At 40.8% G+C, this 18,813-nt stretch overlaps 1 protein-coding gene across 4 annotated transcripts in view; it reads left to right on the forward strand.

Annotated features, from left to right (window-relative positions):
* Positions 1-17,899, forward strand: part of LOC122540105 (uncharacterized) — a 110,829-nt gene extending 92,930 nt beyond the window's left edge. Inside the window, exons 3-10 of one of the 4 annotated variants that reach the window (XM_087980435.1) lie at positions 112-233; positions 979-1,043; positions 3,275-3,474; positions 6,481-6,643; positions 8,529-8,693; positions 11,392-11,462; positions 16,291-16,442; positions 16,598-17,899. In XM_087980435.1, the coding sequence (XP_087836561.1) occupies positions 112-233; positions 979-1,043; positions 3,275-3,474; positions 6,481-6,643; positions 8,529-8,693; positions 11,392-11,462; positions 16,291-16,442; positions 16,598-16,648 (989 nt within the window). In that variant the 3' untranslated portion in view covers positions 16,649-17,899. Of the gene's footprint in view, positions 1-111; positions 234-978; positions 1,044-3,274; positions 3,475-6,480; positions 6,644-8,528; positions 8,694-11,391; positions 11,463-16,290; positions 16,443-16,597 lie in introns of those variants that run through there. The other 3 variants (XM_087980436.1, XM_087980437.1, XM_087980438.1) reach the window with 3 other exon arrangements.
* The last annotated feature ends 914 nt before the right edge of the window (positions 17,900-18,813 follow it).

Raw genomic sequence — 18,813 nt, forward strand, 5'->3', positions numbered from 1 at the left:
AGAAAGAAACTGAAAGAGCTGACCTGTTCACTAATGAAGCTCCAATTTGTGCGTAGTATGTAACATTAATGCAATGCACTCTGTGCCTTATTTTTCCTTCTCCGGCTCCAGGTCCAGATTCACCACAGCGGGAAATCAATTTGATCCTTTGGATAAACAGAACCTGGGATGTAAAACTGGAGAACACCTCATCTGTGGAATATAGGCATCTCACTGATAACCTAGTAACATTAGTGAGTAGAAATGTGCTGCACATGGATTCACCAATACTTCATGTATATTTATCAAGAGCAATCAATGACATCAAGGGGCTTGGGGATAACATGGGAAAATGGAGTTGAAGTAGACAATATGCCAACATCTAGAAAGTCTATTCATAGTGATTGCTTTTCGTCTATATGTTTGTGTCAGATAGTTCTTAAGAAAGCAAAATTGTTGCTAACTTATGACACTTATCTCATGCAGTTTAAATAATGTGGCATTTTAAATGCAATCCTTTCCTTATGAGTTGTGATCTTAGGTTTTGCGGAGTGGTGATGATTATTAAGCATATTGTTGAATTCTTCTGATTCTGCTCCTGTGCAAGTCCAAGTATCCCACATGTCAACACAAATACAGAAGCTTTTATTCCTACATGACTGCATCACCTCATAAAGCATTTTATTAGAATGAAAACAAAGCCCCTGAAAACCAAAATGCAACCCCCCCAAAACCAAATGGTAGCCCTCAAGAAAATTTCAAAAGGAGGCCTCGAGAAAGAAATTATTTTGAATCATGCTTCCAGGCGTCTGTAATTCTATATATTTAAACCAGGCAAACAGCTTGATTGGATTCCATTATTTAACTCACTCCTGGGATATCACTATCTTACATATCTTTGTTTCAAAATTCAGTCACAATTAATTACATTTCTTAGCGTCGGTAATATTGTGAAATATTCATACCTTTAGTTTAATGAATGCTATTGTTTTTCCTTAGCTGTCTCCGCTGTTCAGAAAAGCTTCACCAAAACATTTCGACAAAGTGATCATAAATGAATTCCGGTATGTTTTGGGAAAACACTTGTGAAATGCAAACTCTGTCCAGCTTTTTAACCAATGAGTTCCTAAATTAGGTGGACCCTGAGGGTTAACAAAACATCAAAGAATAAACTAATAAATCTACCAACTTTAATAAATTTCACAAGCTAGTTTCACACTTTGTTACACAAACTCAAAGACATGATTTAGAGATTTTTTATTTACAATCCTGTCTCAATTGGTTTAGGAAGGGAGTAGCTCAGTTCACATGCCAAAGGCTGTAAATTGGATTACGTACATGTTAAATGATTTGATCTCAACCTCGGTTCCAATTTTATGAAACAACTGACCTCAGCACTTTGGAGTGTGTAGTGAGGAAATCAGCCAAACTTCCTGCAGACCCTGTTGCTGCCTTATATATACATTGACAAAGGTTGCATTGGGCTCATTGCAAATATTATTCCTGGTACATGTAAGATCTTCTACCAATTACTTTAAAACAGTGCTTCGTGATTATTAGTCTGTCTGCTAAGGGGATTAGATTCTTCCTATTCACTCTATTTAGGACCCTCATAATCTTATCCAACCCAAATGATTGTCACCTCAGCCTCTTCTGTCCTAAAGAAAACAAACTGTCCAAACTTTCCTCATAGCTAACTTTTTAAATGGCAGCATCCCAATAATGCTGTGGATGTAGCTACACCTCAAGGACTGCAGTGGTTCAGGATGGTAGCTCACCATCATCTTCTCCTGGCCAATTAAGGAAAGGCAATGAAGGCTGACCCAGTCAGCGATACCAACATCGCGTATGTGAATAAAATGATACATCCTGGTAAATCTCTGAACCTCTCTAATATGATCACATACTTCCAAGACATTGGTTCGATTGCATTTAGAATACTGTGTACAGTTCTGGTCGCCACATTACCAAAAGGATGTGGACACTTCGGAGAGGGTGCAGAGAAGGTTTACGAGGATGTTGCCTGATATGAAGGTGCTAGCTATGAAGAGAGGTTGAGTAGGTTAGGTTTATTTTCACTAGAAAAAAGGAGATTGAGGGAGGACTTGACTGAGTTTTACAAAATCATGAAGGGTATAGACAGGGTGGATAGAGACAAGCTTTTTCTCAGACTGAAGGATTCAATAACGAGAGGTCATGCTTTCAAGGTGAGAGTTGGAAAGTTTAAGGGGAATACACACGGTAAGTACTCCACACAGAGGTGGTGGACTTCTGGAACGCATTGCCAGCAGAGGTGGTCGAGGCAGGCAGGGTAGATTCATTTAAGATGCGTCTGGACAGATGCATGAGTAGGTGGGGAGCAGAGGGATACAGATGCTTAGGAATTGACCGACAGGTTTAGACAGTACATTTGGATCGGCTCAGGCTTGAAGGGCCAAAGAGCCTGTTCCTGGGCTGAAAATTATCTTTGTTCTTTGTTCTTCCAGTAATGCAATGATCAGAACTGTACACAATATTGTAAGTGTGGTCCGGTTAGTTTTTCTACTGTGTAGCATTCTTTCCTTGCTGTTATGGTTAATGCCTCGGCTCATAAAGAAAAGTAAGTTCCATATGACTTCCAAACAATCTTATCTACCTGTCTGGTACATTCAGGACATGCATTCTGAAGTTCCTCTGTCCTTCTATCATTCATTATTTATTCCCTTGTGTTTGTTGCTCTTCTAAACTGCATTACCTCACTTCCCTCTGGATTGAATTCCATTTGTCACTTTTCCACTGATCTGATCAGGCCATAGTTTTCTCCCTATGGTCTACTGCTTTCTTCTACACCTGCAAACTTCTAAAAGTAAGGGGTCCAGTGCTGAGCCCTGTGACCCCAACAGGAAACAGCCTTTGAGTTGCACAAACATTCACTGACTATAACCCTTTTCAATTCCTGTCACTGATCCAATTTTAGACCAACTTGCCAATTTTCCCTTGGATTCAAAGGGCATTCATTTTTTTAACCAATCCTTCAATTTTGTTTTCAATAATTTGCTCACCACTAAGATGAGATGGACTGGTCTTAAATGTTTATCATTTTCTCACTTTTTAAACAATTGTATAATGTTAACAGTCCTATTATTCTTTCATACTGCCACTGCTCTGCTGTTCCATGCCTACACTCTCTCAAGGCTGCAATCCCTTGCCTCCAGGCTTCCTTTACATTACTGTCTTTGGGATGTAATTTTAAGCTTTATATCTTGTGCATATTGTGAAGAAGGTGTAACCTAACCCTGATTATTTTTCTCCATAGAGCAGGAAGCATTGTAACAAATAGCAGCGGACTCTATAACTACAGTGCCAATCAGGCAGAAATCAATTATTTAAACAATGGCCTTGCAACAAGAGTGCTGAACATTGTTAACAACACGGATCTGCTGGAAAATCTTACAGCATCTGTGCATACCACCGTGACTCTCACTCGTGTTTATGCTCCACCTCCACTGATCACGAGTAGGTATTACACTGATAGACATGCCATATGCAATATTCACTCAACTTCTTTAACATTTTCTTACTACACTTTACTCCTGGCGACTCATGCTGGAGTACAGATATCCACTGGCTCCTGGATTCCTCCACACTGGAGACTCTTGACGATAGTCACTGTCTAGGATTAAATGGGGAAAATGGCAAAGTACTGTTCTGAAAAACCATATCTAACAAGAGACAATGGCCCAGATATTCAGGTCTCCAGATCATTGGAGAAAAACCTGCTCCAAAGATATCTATACGTTGCAATCACTCTGAGGGAACTGCCTGGAAAGTTTGAAGTTCTAACTTCCCTTCTTCAACAGGACCCTTCTAAAATTCTGAGCTAGAACTTTGAATAGATTTACAAATCCTGGATAGTTACTTAGGAGATGTTAAGAGAAATTAAAATCACGTCTAATTTCTTAGTAATTACACAACTGTCACCTATCCCCACCAACCTGACTCCACCTTTAACCTCAATACTCACATCCTCCTTCCCTACAGGAAGCAGACCTGATCCAACCTCACTAACAGAGGCTCCCATTACCCTCCAATTCCCCCAGCCCCTGATTCCTTACCACTTCCCCAACTCCTTCTCAATCTAGCCTCAACTTCCAACTATCCCCTCGTCCCCTAACTCCCCTTTAATGTGGTTTGACCTGACCTCATCACCCAATTACCCATCTTCCCTGCCAGCCTTCTAACTACCCCCTCAATCCAATTTGACCTAACTTCACTACCCAATTACCCGCAACCCAGTCCCCTAACTCCCACTGACCTGATATGACTTGACTTTGATTCCTTCCAAACTGACCTCACCCCTAACACCCTCTCAATGCTCCTGCTTCTCTCTGACCTTCCACGATGCCTGCTCCAATCCTCCAACTCCCACTCTCCACCCCCAAGCAGGCTTCAGCAATCAACCTCACTAGTACCTTAATAAAACAAAGAACTGCTCATGTTGAAGATCTGAAAAAGAACCAGAAATTGCTGGAGGAACTCAGCAGGTCTCACATATCAACACTTTAATTCCCTAACTCCCCTTCAAACTTCATTCTCCCCCAGAAAATCCAGACCCTACCCCTCAATATCTACCAAACCACATGTCTGCCAACTTTACCCCCTTATGCATTTACCCCACTCATTGTACCCTTTCTCTTTGTAGCTTTTAAGAAGTTGTGAGACATTTAAACACCTTTCCTAGCAGAAAGTGGCAACTAGTCTCACACAGAAGGGTCTAGGTTACTGAAAAGATTCTCTCTGCAAGGTGTTAGGATTACCATCGACATGGACTATAGATATGCAACCTTGATCAGAAAAGATTTACCAGGGCGTTACCGGGAATGGAGGGTTTGCGAATGGAGAGACTGGATAGGCGGGTACGTTTTTCACTGGAATGCAGGAGTTGAGAGGTGACCTTAAAGAGGTTCATAAAATCGTGAAGTGTTTAGATAAGGTGAATGGCAGTTGTTGTTTCCCTAGGGTTTGGGATTTCAAGACCAGGGGGCACATTTTTAAGATGAGCGGAGAAAGATTTAAAAAGACATAAGGGGCAACGTTGTGGAATGGATTTCCAGAGAAAGTGATGGATGCGGATACATTGCAACATTTAAAAGAATTTGGATAAGTACAAGAATAAGAAATGTTTGGAGGGTTAAGGGCCAAGCGCAGGCAGGTGGGACTAGTCTAGTTTGGGATTATGGTTGACATGCTCTGGTTGGACTGAAAGGTCTGTTTCTATGTTGTTTGTCTTTATGACTCTACCATCTGATTTTATCTCTGAGACCTTCATGATCTGAAGCAATTTTTAAAGAGATCAAATGCAGGCTTAAAATGCCTGCTGTGATCACCTGTCCACAGACTGAGGTAAATCCAGGGAATCTATATGGAAAACACCAAACCATCTACAATGAAATTACCATTTCATTGCAAGACAGTGAAACCAGACAACTGAGCCACCACCAGGAAGTTTGCATCCTATTTAGTTCATATTTGCATTGCTAATTCACATGAGATATGAAAGGTTGCCTGTGGAATTTTCAGCTTGGGAAACCATGAAGGCACTCCAGAATACACAAATGGACTTGGTATCAGTAGTTTTTTTAAAGCAGCAAAGCAGACAGAAGGGAAGATGAATTTGGAACTCTCTATCACTTTGCCAGTGCCTTATTATATCTCAAAGGAAACTGCTTTTTGAAAGCTTGGGAAATCAGCCAGTCACCATGAATAAGAGTTCTGTTGCTATTTCACTACTGAGGAGGAAATAAGATAACAGCAAAGCAGGCCTGGACTCAGGTTTCACTCTCACAAATCAAGAACGTTATATTAGCTTTTATTTTCCTGTTTGCATCTGACACCCTCTCCCCTTGTTTATTAAACTTATAACTTGCATTTGTGTGTGTTTGCTGTCAATTTTTTTAATCAGTTTTTGAGATTGTGGGTAATTCAAATTCCTTTTTCTTTCACTCATGAAAACCTTGGAATTTGTTCCTTTGTTATGATGTAGTTAACTAAGATTTAATTGAAATGTGATAGCTGCATGTTACGAAGAAAATAAAAATACTTACCAATCCAAAACGGGGAGGAGGGGTTAAAAAGAGGGAAACTGATTACCTCATAAGAATAAACAATTCCTGCAGTTGGCAAGTTTTATGGGATCCTCCATTAGAAGACAGGCTAAAACATTAGAACAACGTAAGTAATTTTTGTCAGATCAGTGTCAGAAACAGGGTTTCTCACCCAGATTGGATGATTTGGATCAAAATTGTCAGGAGAATGGAAGAGGAGGAAACCTTGCTTTTGATCTATCTCAGCTTTCTTCATAGTCTTTGCAAGCTAAAGGTGCTACACTCCATGGCGCCGTAGTCTCAGTAGATTTAGGAAGTGACTATTGCTTCAAAATTGAAAATTATATGTTGCCTGTGCTTTTAGTGAGGTATCCAAATTCCTGACACTCTGATCTTTCATGTTTATTAACTTCTTTAGATGTCACAGAATTGAACATGACGTGTGATATAAAGTTTGCAAGTTACAAATTGAACTGTGGCAGTGGAAACCACTGTATTTGTGAGGGGCCCTGCAAAAGAAATCCTGCAGTCTGTAACAATAATGGACACTGTCTCAATCAAGTTGATGGCTCTACCTGTCTGTGAGTATAGACTTAGTGCTGCCTCTCCTTGAGGTAGAATTTCACTGGCACGAACTACTCTCCAGAACATAGTGAAAATGCTAATTCTTAATGTCTGGACCTAGACAGTTGGTGGCTGTTGTTTTTGAGTCTGTGCAGCCAACTGTGGTTTCAGACCCGGGCTTTACATATCAGGAGATCACAAGTGCTCTTTCTGAGACTTTACAGCCAAACATACTTTCGAAAAAGTATCACCAATCAATGAGTAGAACTTGGAATCTTGGCTAATAAGAAAGAGATTGCATTTATATACTGCCTCTCATATTAGTGGGCGCCTATTATTGGCAGTACGGTGGCACAGTGGTTAGCACGGCTGCCTCACAGCGCCAGCGACCCGGGTTCAATTCCCGCCTCGGGTGACTGTCTGTGTAGAGTTTGTACATTCTCCCCATGTCTGTGTGGGTTTCCTCCGGGTGCTCCAGTTTCCTCCCACAGTGCAAAGATGTACAGGTTAGGTGAATTGGCCATGCTAAATTGCCCGTAGTGTTAGGTGAAGGGGTAAATGTAGGGGAATGGGTCTGGGTGGGTTGCTTTTCGGAGGGTCGGTGTGAACTTGTTGGGCCGAAGGACTGTTTCCACACTGTAAGTAATCTAATCTCTAATCTAATCACATTCTCAGCACAAAATGTTTCACAGTCACTGAAATACATTTGTACAGTAGGTCCTTTTGTAATGGAGGGAAGCATTGGGAACCAGTCTCTGCCCAGCAATGTCCCACAAGCAGAAATTTACAGAAATAACCAATTAGTCTATTTAGTGATGCTGGTTGAGGAATAACTGTTGGCCAGATTATTGGGAGGTTTTCTCTTCGTTTCTGACAGCAGTGCTAAACATCGGTTCAAAATAGTCAAATAATACTTTGGTTTAACCTTTTTGTTCGGTAAATGTCATTTCAAACAGTTCAATGCTTGTCAATACAGACCATCCAAACACGCAACACTCCCTGAGTACTAATCCTCTTTAAGTACAGCACTCTTAGAATCATAGAATTCCTACAGTGTGGAAGCAGGTCATTTGACCCATCAAATCCACACCGACCCTCTGAAGGACATCCCACCCAGACCCACCCCCCCTCCCCTACCATATATCTATAATCACCTAACTAATTCACCTGGCTTGCACGTCCCTGGACACAATGGGCAATTTTGCATGGCCAACCTACCTAACCTGCACATCTTTGGGAGAAAACCAAAGCACCCAGAGGAAACCCATGTCTACATGGGGAGAAGTTTCCATCTCCACAGAGACAGCCACCTGAAGGTGGGATCAAACCTGGGTCCCTGGCACCATGAGCCAGCATTGCTAACTGTTAAGCCACCATGCCAACTTTTCAGCACTGCTCCTTCAACAGTGCAGCACTCTATTAATCCTACTCCTCTGACAGTTCAGCCATTTCTCTGCACTGTTCCTCCAACAATGAAGCATTCCCTCAGTACTGCTTCTCTGGCAGTGCAGCACTCTTTTACTAGTGTCCCTCCAACAACCACACTCTTTCACAATGGAAGTGTTGGCCTGGATTATGTGTTCAAGATGAGTGCGGCATCAAACGATGGAAATTATGACCTTTAGACTTAGAGATAAGAATGTTCTGATGTCTAACTTGAACAATGAAGCTAACTCAGACATCCTAATCACCAAATAGGATGTCACAAAGGAGATTTCCTTAGTCTGTGTAGCACGTGAGATGAGACCTTTATCATTTGAACTATTGATGGAGTTCGATCCCTTCTACTGTTTGTTAATTCACTCAGTCAGTGGTCACAGGTTTCTGTTTGGGATGATCTTCTGTCTGTTGTACAGAACTACAGCTGATTTCATTCACTTTCATTCTGAATTCTTCTCTCAGGTGTTATCAGCATACATTTTACCAATATACAGGGAAACACTGTCAAACATTCACAAGGAACTCAAGATTCTATGGTGTGCTGTTTGGTGTGTTGGCAGCTGGTCTGCTCCTCCTCCTTGTCATCATCATTACTATTATATTTTGCTATCGGAGAAAAAGATCACGGTATGTATTAACCTTGTGCTTGTTTGTGTTGTATTTTAGAGCTGAAAATGTGTTGCTGGAAAAGCACAGCAGGTCAGGCAGCATCCAAGAAGCAGGAGAATCGACGTTTCAGGCATAAGTCCTTCTTCAGGAAAGGGCTGTGTTGTATTTTAGGCTCATTTTGAGGAGGAATAGCAATGTTGGCTAATGGAAAAGGTTCAGTTCAAGTATCTGTTAAATACTCCCTATTCAATTATAACATGTATTATGCATGGATTCTAGCTCCTTCTACATTTTCCTATCAAACACTCCCAGGACAGGTATGGCCCTGGTTAGATACAGAGTAAAGCTCTTTTACACTGCTCAAATTAAACTCCACCAAGGCAGGTGAGATGCAGAGAAAAGCACCCCACACTATTGCACCAATTCTCCCACAGCATGAATTAGACACAGAATAAAGTTATATCTATAAAGTGCCATCAAATACAGTTGGAGACTGCCCAATGCATTTCACTTGGGATGGCGGATGAAATTGCCAGTGAAGGTGATTAGTTGTTTGAGTCTTGATAGGGTGATGTTTGACCACTGGAGCTTGTGAAGATTGATGATTGCCCGTTCTGATTGTAATGACAAAGAGTGGGGTGCCAGCCAACAGGACTTTAACTGGGAGACCACTTAGAAGTTATTGTGAATTCCTGGGGAATTTGATGGAACAGTCTCCATTTGCCTGGATGGGTGCAGCTCCAACTACACTCAAGAACATTGACACCACTCAGGAACAGCAGCCCACTTGATTGACAGCCCATCCACTACTTCATATGTTCACTCCCTCCATCACTGGTCCTTAATCGCACCTTCCAAACTATTGACCTCTGCATATCAAAGGGCAAGAGCAGCAGATACATTAGGAAACCACCACATGCAAATTCCCTCCAAGTCACCCACCAGCCTGACTTAAAAATGCATTGTTGTTCCTTTTATTTGTCACTGGGTTAAAATCCTGCAATTTCCAAGGTGACAGCGTAGACCTTCACAACATGGATCATAGCAGTTCAAGGAGAAAGCAGCTCACTGCCATCTTTAAGGTGTAACTAAGAATGGGTAATAAAACCTTGCCAGTGTGGTGCTGGAAAAGCACAGCAGGCCAGGCAGCATCCAAAGACCAGGAGAATTGACATTTCAGGCATAAGCCCTTCATTAGGAATGAGGCTTGTGGGCCGGGGGGGGGACGCTGAGAGATAAATGGGAGGGGAATGGGGCTAGGGGGAAGATAGCTGAGAATGCAATGGGTAAATGAAGGTGAGGGAGAAGGTGATAGGTTGGAGAGGAGTGTGGAGCAGACAGATGGAAAAGGTGATGGACAGGTCAAGTGAGCAGTGCCGAATTGGAGGCTTGGGACTGGGATAATGTGGGGGGAGGGGAATGAGGAAACTTGAAATCCACATTGATCCCATGTGGTTGGAGAGTCCCAAGGCAGAATATGAGGTGTTCTTCCTCCAGGTGTCAGGTGGTAAAGGTTTAGCGATGGAGAAGGCCCAGGTCCTGGGCCATATGGGATCAATGTGGATTTCAAATTTCCTCATTTCTCCTCGCCTCACATTATCCCAGTCCCAAATCTCCAACTCGGGACCGCCCTCCTGACCTGTCCATCACCTTTCCCATCCATCCGCTCCACCCTCCTTTTCAACCTATCACCTTCTCCCTCACCTTCATTTACCTATTGCATTCTCAGCTACCTTCCCCCCCAGCCCCACCCCCCCTCCCATTTATCCCACAGCCCCCTGGCCCACAAGCCTCATTCCTGATGAAGGGCTGATGCCGGAAACATCGATTCTCCTGCTCCTCGGATGCTGCCTGACCTGCTGTGCTTTTCCAGCACCACACTCTCGACTCTGATCTCCACCATCTGCAGTCTTAACTTTCTACCAATAAATAAATCGACTGAATGGCAGAAATTTAGGAAGCTGAGAGAAACAGAGGAACCTTGGGATGTTGGTCCACGAATTCCTGAAGGTGGCAAGGCACGATAACTGGGCTGCGAAGAAGGCATATGGGGCACAACACTTTATAAGTCAAGGTATAGTTTATACAAGTAGGGAGGTTGTAAGTGAGTTGTACAGGATTCTGGTTTGGCTACAGGTGGAGTCCTATGTGCAATTCTGGTCATCATACAATAGGAAGGATGTGATTGCGCTGGAGAGGTTGCAGAGGAGATTCACCAGTATGTTGCCTAGGATGGAGCAGTTTAGCTAAGAAAAGAGACTGGATAAGCTAGGGTTGTTTTCTTTGGAGAAGAGAAGGCTGAGAGGGGACCTGAGAGAGGAGGTGCATAAGATTATGAGGGGCATGGACATGGTGGATAGAAAACAGCTGTTCCTCTCAGTTGAACGGTCAATAACAAACAGAAATAATTTTAAGGTGAAAGGCAGGAGATTTAAGGGATTTTGAGGTAAAGCTTTTTTCACTCAGAGGATTGTGGGGGTCTGGAATGCACTATGGTGAGGGGGGGGGGGTAATTTTACAACGTTTAAATAATGTTTGCATGAGCACCTGAAATGTTGTAATATTCAAAACAGTGGGCCAAGTGCTGGAAGTGGGAATAATGTAGATTTAGCTTTGGCAATACAGACTTGATAGGCCAGTTGACCAGTTTTGTCAACAACACCGACATTCTGAGAATGAATTAAAAACTAATTGAAGGAGCTGTTCTTTTCCTCAGGGGCTCTGACCGTCGACACTCACTCAAGTGGTATTCAATAGATGAAGAATATTTCAGATTTCCACAAACAGGTATGTGCCTCAATTTAACAGTGGGAACTAGTTTAATGCTTTACCTGATTGTTTCCCCTGATGATTTGATTGTGTGCAAATTTATATATAAATGTGCTTTATTATCTGCCAATTCATTGCCCTCTCTTTTCTACAGCATTGTAATTGTTCTTTGTACTCTGTTACTTTACCCACTTAGGTGATGTTTCAGAGAACAGTATGTGCAATGAGGCTTTTCAATTCATAGGAATGGCTGTGCTTGATCAAATCAGTACAAAGGCAGTAGTGAGTCTAGACAATTAGCAAAACCATCATATGTAGGGCTTATGTGGTGCAGTAGTAATGGCCCTACATCTGAGCTGGAAGGCCTGGGTTCAAAATGCTCCTCTGTCATAACATATCAGAATAGCTTGATTAAAAATATCAATCTAGCTCCATGTATGTTCTGTTGATATAATTAATTGTAGCTCTAGTACATGAATGAGAAATTCCTACCTGGAACAGTTTAAAGGTTATTTACAGCTTATGGATACACACTACATTAAGCCAATGGCAGCAGGTTTAGCAACTTTAGATTGTCCCCAAACGTTAGCCAAAGGCTGGAGTCCCAATTGGTGGATGAAGCCTCAAAGCATGGAAGTCCACCTGGATCCTCTATGTTACAGGTGCTGTTTTCAACCAAGAGGAAGTTGGACTTCAGTGGGTTACCCTCTCAGTTATACTAATAGAGTTTAGGAAGGGACTCAACTTATTACACCATAAGCCAGTGCATATTTTATCTACTGTCATCAATACAATAATTAAAAGGGGCACAAGTAAATAACTTTACAACTTGTAGTCTATACTTTTGATCTTCAGAATTTTATTACCATGTTTTTATTCTGTTGCCATGTACAGTATGAACTTAATCATGATTGAGTGAGTATGTACTTGGGGTTTTTGAAGGGGTATAGTTTAAGTAAAGTAGTAGAATAGAAATCCTTCATATTCACCGTTTTTGTTAAAGTTGGGTGTTAGAATAAGTAGAGCTATTTTATTGTGATTGGAGGAAACTTGGTTTGAACTGTTTCTGTTCTGAATAGCAGTCAGTTAGGAAAATTGGTCATTTTGGTGATTTTATAGACTTTGTGATGGCATGCAGAACAGTTGGTCATGATTATCACAGTTAAGTTGTAATACAAGAGACAATCATGTATCCTAAACATAATGTATTGTGATGTTAGTACAATGTAATAAACTATAGGTATATCAGGAATAAAAGAATGACTATTGAAAGATTAGTGCCAATCAAGGATAGTAGTGGAAAGTTGTGCATGGAGTCCAAGGATTCGGGGAAGTGCGAATATTTTTTGTCAGTGTTCACACTGGGAATATACAATGTTGTTGAGAATACTGAGACATAGACTACTAGACTGGACGGGATTAACGTTCGCAAGAAGGAGGTGCTAGGAATTCTGCAAAGTGTGAAAATAGGTAAGTCTCCAGGGCCAGATGGGATTTATCCTAGGATTCTCTGGGAAGCCATGGAGGAGATTGCAGATTCTTTGGCTTTGATCTTTATATCATCATTGTCGACAGGAATAGTGCCAGAAGACTGGAGGATAGCAAATGTTGTTCCCTTGTTCAAGAAGAGGAGTAGAGACAACCCTGGTAATTATAGACCAGTGAGCCTTACTTCAGTTGTGGGTAAAATTTTGGATAAAGTTATAAGAGATAGGATTTATAATCATTTTGAGAGGAATAAGTTGATTAGGGATAGTCAACATGGTTTTCTGAAGAGTAGGTTGTGCCTCACAAATCTTATTGAGTTTTTTGGGATGGTGACCAAACAGGTGAATGAAGGTAAAACAGTTGATGTGGTATATATGGATTTCAGTGAGGATTTGATAAGGATCCCCACTGTAGGTTATTGCAGTAAATCTAGAGGTATGGGATTGAGGGTGATTTAGCAGTTTGGACCAGATATTGGTGAGCTGAAAGACAGAGGGTGGTGGTTGACGGAAAATGTTCATTCTGGAGTTTAGTTACTAGTGGTTTACCGCAAGTATCTATTTTGGGGCCACTTCTGTTTGTCATTTTTATATCTCAGCAGGACTTATACACTTAATGGTAAGGTCCTAGGGAGTGTTGCTGAACAAAGAGACCTTGGAGTGCAGGTTCGTAGCTCCTTGAAAGTGGAGTCGCAGGTAGCTAGGATAGTGAAGAAGGCATTTGGTATGCTTTCCTTTATTGGTCAGAGTATTGAGTAAAGGAGTTGGGAGGTCATGTTACGGCTGTACAGGACATTGGTTAGGCCACTGTTGGAATATTGCGTGCAATTCTGGTCTCCTTCTATCAGAAAGATGTTGTGAAATTTGAAAGGGTTCAGAAAAGATTTACAAGGATGTTGCCAGGATTGGAGGATTTGAACTATATGGAGAGGCTGAACAGGCTGGGGCTGTTTTCCCTGGAGTGTCGAAGGCTGAGGGGTGACCTTATAGAGGTTTACAAAATTATGAGGAGCATGGATAGGATAAATAGACAAAGTCTTTTCCCTGGGGTCGGGGAGTCCAGAACTAGATGGCATAGGTTTAGGGTGAGAGGGGAAAGATATAAAAGAGACCAAAGGGGCCACTTTTTCAGGCAGAGGGTGGTACGTGTGTGGATGCTGGTACAATTGCAACATTTAAGAGGCATTTGGATGGGTATATAAATAGGAAGGGTTTGGAGGGATATGAGCCGGGTGCTGGCAGGTGGGACTAGATTAGGTTGGGATATCTGATCAGCATGGACAGGTTGGCCGAAGGGTCTGTTTCCATGTTGTACATCTCTATGACTCTATGAGGGCGTAGAAGGATAGGTTAGTAAATTTGCAGATGATACTGAGGTCGGTGGAGTTGTGGATAGTGCTGTAGGATATTGCAGGCTACAAAGGGACATAGATAAGCTGCAGAGCTGGGCTAAAAGGTGGCAATTGGAGTTTAATGTCGAAAAGTGGGAGGTGATTCCCTTTGAAAGGAGTAACAGGAATGCAGAATACTGGGCTAATGGTAAGATTCTTGGTAGATGAGCATGGAGAACCCGGTGTCCAAGTACATAGATCCTGAAGGTTGCCACCTAGATAGATAGGGTTGTTAAGAAGGCATACACGGTGTGTTAGCCCTAATTGTAAAGGATTGAGTTTTGGAGCCATGAGGTCATGCTGCAGCTGTATAAAGCTCTGGTGTGGCTGCAGTTGGAGTATTGTGTACAGTTCTGGTCACCGCATTATAGGAAGGATGTGGAGGCTTAGGAAAGGATTCAGAGGAGGTTTACAGGGAGGTTGTCTGGTATGGAGGGAAGGTTTAATGAGGAAAGGCTGAGGGATTTGAGGCTGCTTTTGTTAGTGTGAAGAATGTTGACAGGTGACTTAATTGAAGCGTATAAGATAATCAGAGGGTTAGATAGGGTGGGCAGTGAGAGCCTTTTTCCTCAGATGGTGATGGCTAGCATGAGGGGACATAGCTTTAAATTGAAGGATGATAGATATAGGATAGAGGTAGATTCTTTACTCAGAGTAGTAAGGGCGTGGAACGCATTGCAACAGTAGTAGACTCACTAACTTTAAGGACATTTAATTAGTCATTGGATAAACATATGGATGAAAATGGATTGGTGTTGGATATATGGGCTTCAGATTGGTTCCACAGATCGGCGCAACATTAAGTGCCGAAGGGCCTGTATTGCGCTGTAATGTTCTATGTTCGAAACTATTGTTGTTTATCAAGACGGAGCCTATTTTCTGATGAACACTTTGCGTAGGCAACTGTCCCCATACATACCAGTAGCTTAGACTAATACCAAGAAGAACGATTAATGGCAATGAAACTAACCAATGTATTTCAGACAGTTGAGGTAGATTATCAATGTATAAAATGGTACCAGAGGTCTTCATCTGAAAATTCAGTTTATCCACACCATTGCACGAAGAGTATAGCCCGAAGAAATGTTCAGTTCTACAAAAGGTATAGCCAACCAAGCAGAAAGAAGTAAAACTTCCAAACAGAGAACTGCAAGTGTATCTTTAAACAATCAGCAGCTGAAGGGTATATGGAGTCTGTCTGCTTTGGTGAGTGCAGCAACGTCAAAAACAATACTGAACCTTCCTGAAAAAGCTTGAAACAGCTAGAAATAGCAGAAGATATTGAAAAACATTGAGTAGACCATATAGAGTCGTACCAGAGCTACACAGGTAAAATTTGAACCATAACTCTGGAATATAGCAGTTGGCATTGGACAGCTAAAATGAGTTACGTTCTCAGAGAAAGGGTGAAAATGTTTATATTTAAGGAGAAATTCTCAGCGGAGAAGTTAAAAGAAGACTTAAATCACTTTAGTCAATAAGATTTGGCAAGATAGTTTGAAATTACAGGAAAAGGCTATGGATGAAACCTTTGGAATTACAGATATGCATTAAGAGAATCAATAAAACAGTGTTATAGTTTGACTAATAAGAGTGAGAAAGTGTGAAGGCAGAAGAAAAGTTTGATTAGAATAAGTATTTTAAGCAAAAAGCAAATGTTTATTGTGCAACCAAAAAATATTTTAAAGAAGCAATAACAAGTGTGAATTCTTTTCAATCAAAAATGGCATAAAAGTTTCTGAAAAAAAGCTGGAAAATGAGCAAATTATTTATATTGTTAGGAGGACGGCCATTACATAAAATGGTGCCAGCAGTTGTCATCTGAGTATAGTTTAGCTCCACCATTATAACAGAAGGCAGCTATTTTCAGAAACAAGAGTCCCATTCACTGGACTTAGCTTGCCTTTTGTGCAAGTTGTGTTAATATCATTTTTGTCTAAACTTTTCCTCCACCCCAACATCCTCCAGATTTGACTGCAGAGACCCTGACACAAAATGATGGGAAGCCTCTGGGAAAGAGAAGAGGAAAATACAGCTTGGATGAACACCAAATGTTTGAAGATGAGTTGGGGTCTGGTGTTTGGAGACCAAACTTAGATGAGGTAGACACAGAAGCTGAGGTAAATTGAAGAATATCTCCAAAGTGCTAATGAGCAGATAAACAGCAGTTTAATGTTGTTAGCTGAGGAATAAGTTTTATCTCAGACATTGATTTGAACTTAAATTGGATTATTCTTGATATTAGTCATTTGATTATCTGTTTCCTCCTTGTCAGATACGAGCTAAACGCCCTGAAATGGTTATGCCGTCATCAGGTGAACACTGACAATTGGCACATCCGGTCTTTGAACATGTTTTCATGACAGGGAATTTAAACATCTGTAAAATGTGGACACACATCAAATTGTTCAAAAACACTTCTGTTTGTTCAGAGAATATCACTTACGAAATATGGAAGATTCTAATACTCAGAGGCATGGTTTAATTTAGTATTTTCTAATATATATCAGGGTTATATAGTTCCAGAAAACTCAGTGATTATTTAACATGGTTAATACAAAGTCACCTTTTTGAAAGTTACAATGGTTTTAAATTCTATGGAATAGCCTGTTAGATTTTGTAAAGCATTTATATAGTTACACAGATGGAAGTGTACTCACGAGAAACTACTTGAAACCTCTGTAATTTCTGTATGTAATAAGAATGGCAAATAGTGATTGTATAGTTACTGTAAAATTCTAGTGTATGCTACACCTTCAGCAATAGGCACCAGGATGAATGGAGTGCCTTCTAAACAGACTGTAAGAGAATATCACAAGCGCAGTAGGTATATTTTGGCATCCAGCATAAAACCAAAGGATTTATCTAAGACTTTCAGAGCCCAGGAATCCAGTTCATTTATGGCTCAAAGATGGGCAAGGGCACACCCCAATGTATTACTTAATCACATCATGACAACCAGGATACTATCCAGGCAAGGTAAACCCCTACCAGTTCTTGATTCAAGGATCTTATCTCTGTGAGCAAGGACAGGCTGTGCTGTGATCTATCTAACTGATAACAGAAAGCAGACATTGGTCAGTTGGAAACATGGTGGCCTCATCCAGTTGCTCAAGAAATAAAGGACATGAAGAGAAAAGGAATCGACTTAGCTTTAATACATTTTGAAATAAAAGACCCTTTAGATACCAGAGCTTAACATACCTAATGATATGTTAATAGGCAGTGCCTTCAGGAGAGTAGAAAACTGACAGCATAAATACAGGTGTGATTTGAACCCTTGGGTTTACAGTAATATCATTAAAATCTATTCAATTTCCACATTAATCTTTTACAATCAAATCTGTAGAATTCTAGAGGGAAAGTACATCAGTTGTCTATTTAGGATAAGATACATTTCAGTTTTAGGATCATTGGTGCAGAAAATGTGTTTAAATTATGTTAATTGAGATGAAGTTGAATCTATTTAATATTGAACCTTTTTCTTACCTTAATTACATTATGTTTGTTATAAATTAATTATTATTAAGTACTCATTTGCACTGTTTACAACAAAATAAAATATTTGTTTACATAACTGCATCTGTTCCTTCATTCACAAGGCTTATCATGACTACTACAGTTCTCTCAAGTGAAGTAATAAAGTACAGGATGGATTGGGAAAGTGTGAATACCTTGTCCCAACACCTGATTTAGAAATGCAAGAGTCAAATGAGGAAAGATAACAATTTGACCCCTATGTCATAGTTCAATGGGGATTAAGAATTAGCCAGGATTCCTGCTCCTGCTTATTGTCCACGGAAGAACCTTTTCACTCACAGAGTTGCTTGAATGTGCCCAAGATGCCACTGGAGTAAAACCATCCAAATATTGGAAGAGGGATGCTTACCTGGAAAGCAATGATGACATATAACATGATGAAAAGGTGGAGAATTGGTCTTACAAAGGGAAGGCATGGTTAGCAACATGGCAGAGACAGCACAAATGGCTCTTTCCTCTCTCTACCTGTGACTAGCTTGTGGCTCACCAGGTTTGTCACTGCAGCTTAAACTTGGCTCACTGTTTCAATTTACACATGCGTAAGGACAACTCAGTGAAGATACCAACAGGCATTCCACAGTGGTAGCAAAGGCTCAGAAAGAACCAGTCCTGAGAGCAGAACATGAGAGACAGAAATATAAGATAGTACTCAACCAATTATAATCCCTTTTATAGAGGATCAGACTCAAACTGCAATCCATGCTCTCCCCATTTTTAAAAAAAATCTTTTATCAAGATTCCATTAGACTGACATTTATTATCCACTTTTAACTGCCCTTAAAAGGTGGTGGGTCAAATACTTGAATCACTCGTGACCTGAATAGCTTGGTAGGCTATTTCAGAATGAATCAAATTAAAATGGGACTGGAATCATATAGAAGACAGATCAGGTAACGACAGCATTGTTTATTCTCTATATGATATTAGTGAACCAACTGTTTTACACAACAA

The sequence above is a fragment of the Chiloscyllium plagiosum genome, unplaced genomic scaffold (genome assembly GCF_037043375.1).
Source record: "Chiloscyllium plagiosum isolate Xiang-an unplaced genomic scaffold, Cpla_swu_hap1 HiC_scaffold_37, whole genome shotgun sequence".
In the NCBI taxonomy this organism is placed as follows: domain Eukaryota; kingdom Metazoa; phylum Chordata; class Chondrichthyes; order Orectolobiformes; family Hemiscylliidae; genus Chiloscyllium; species Chiloscyllium plagiosum.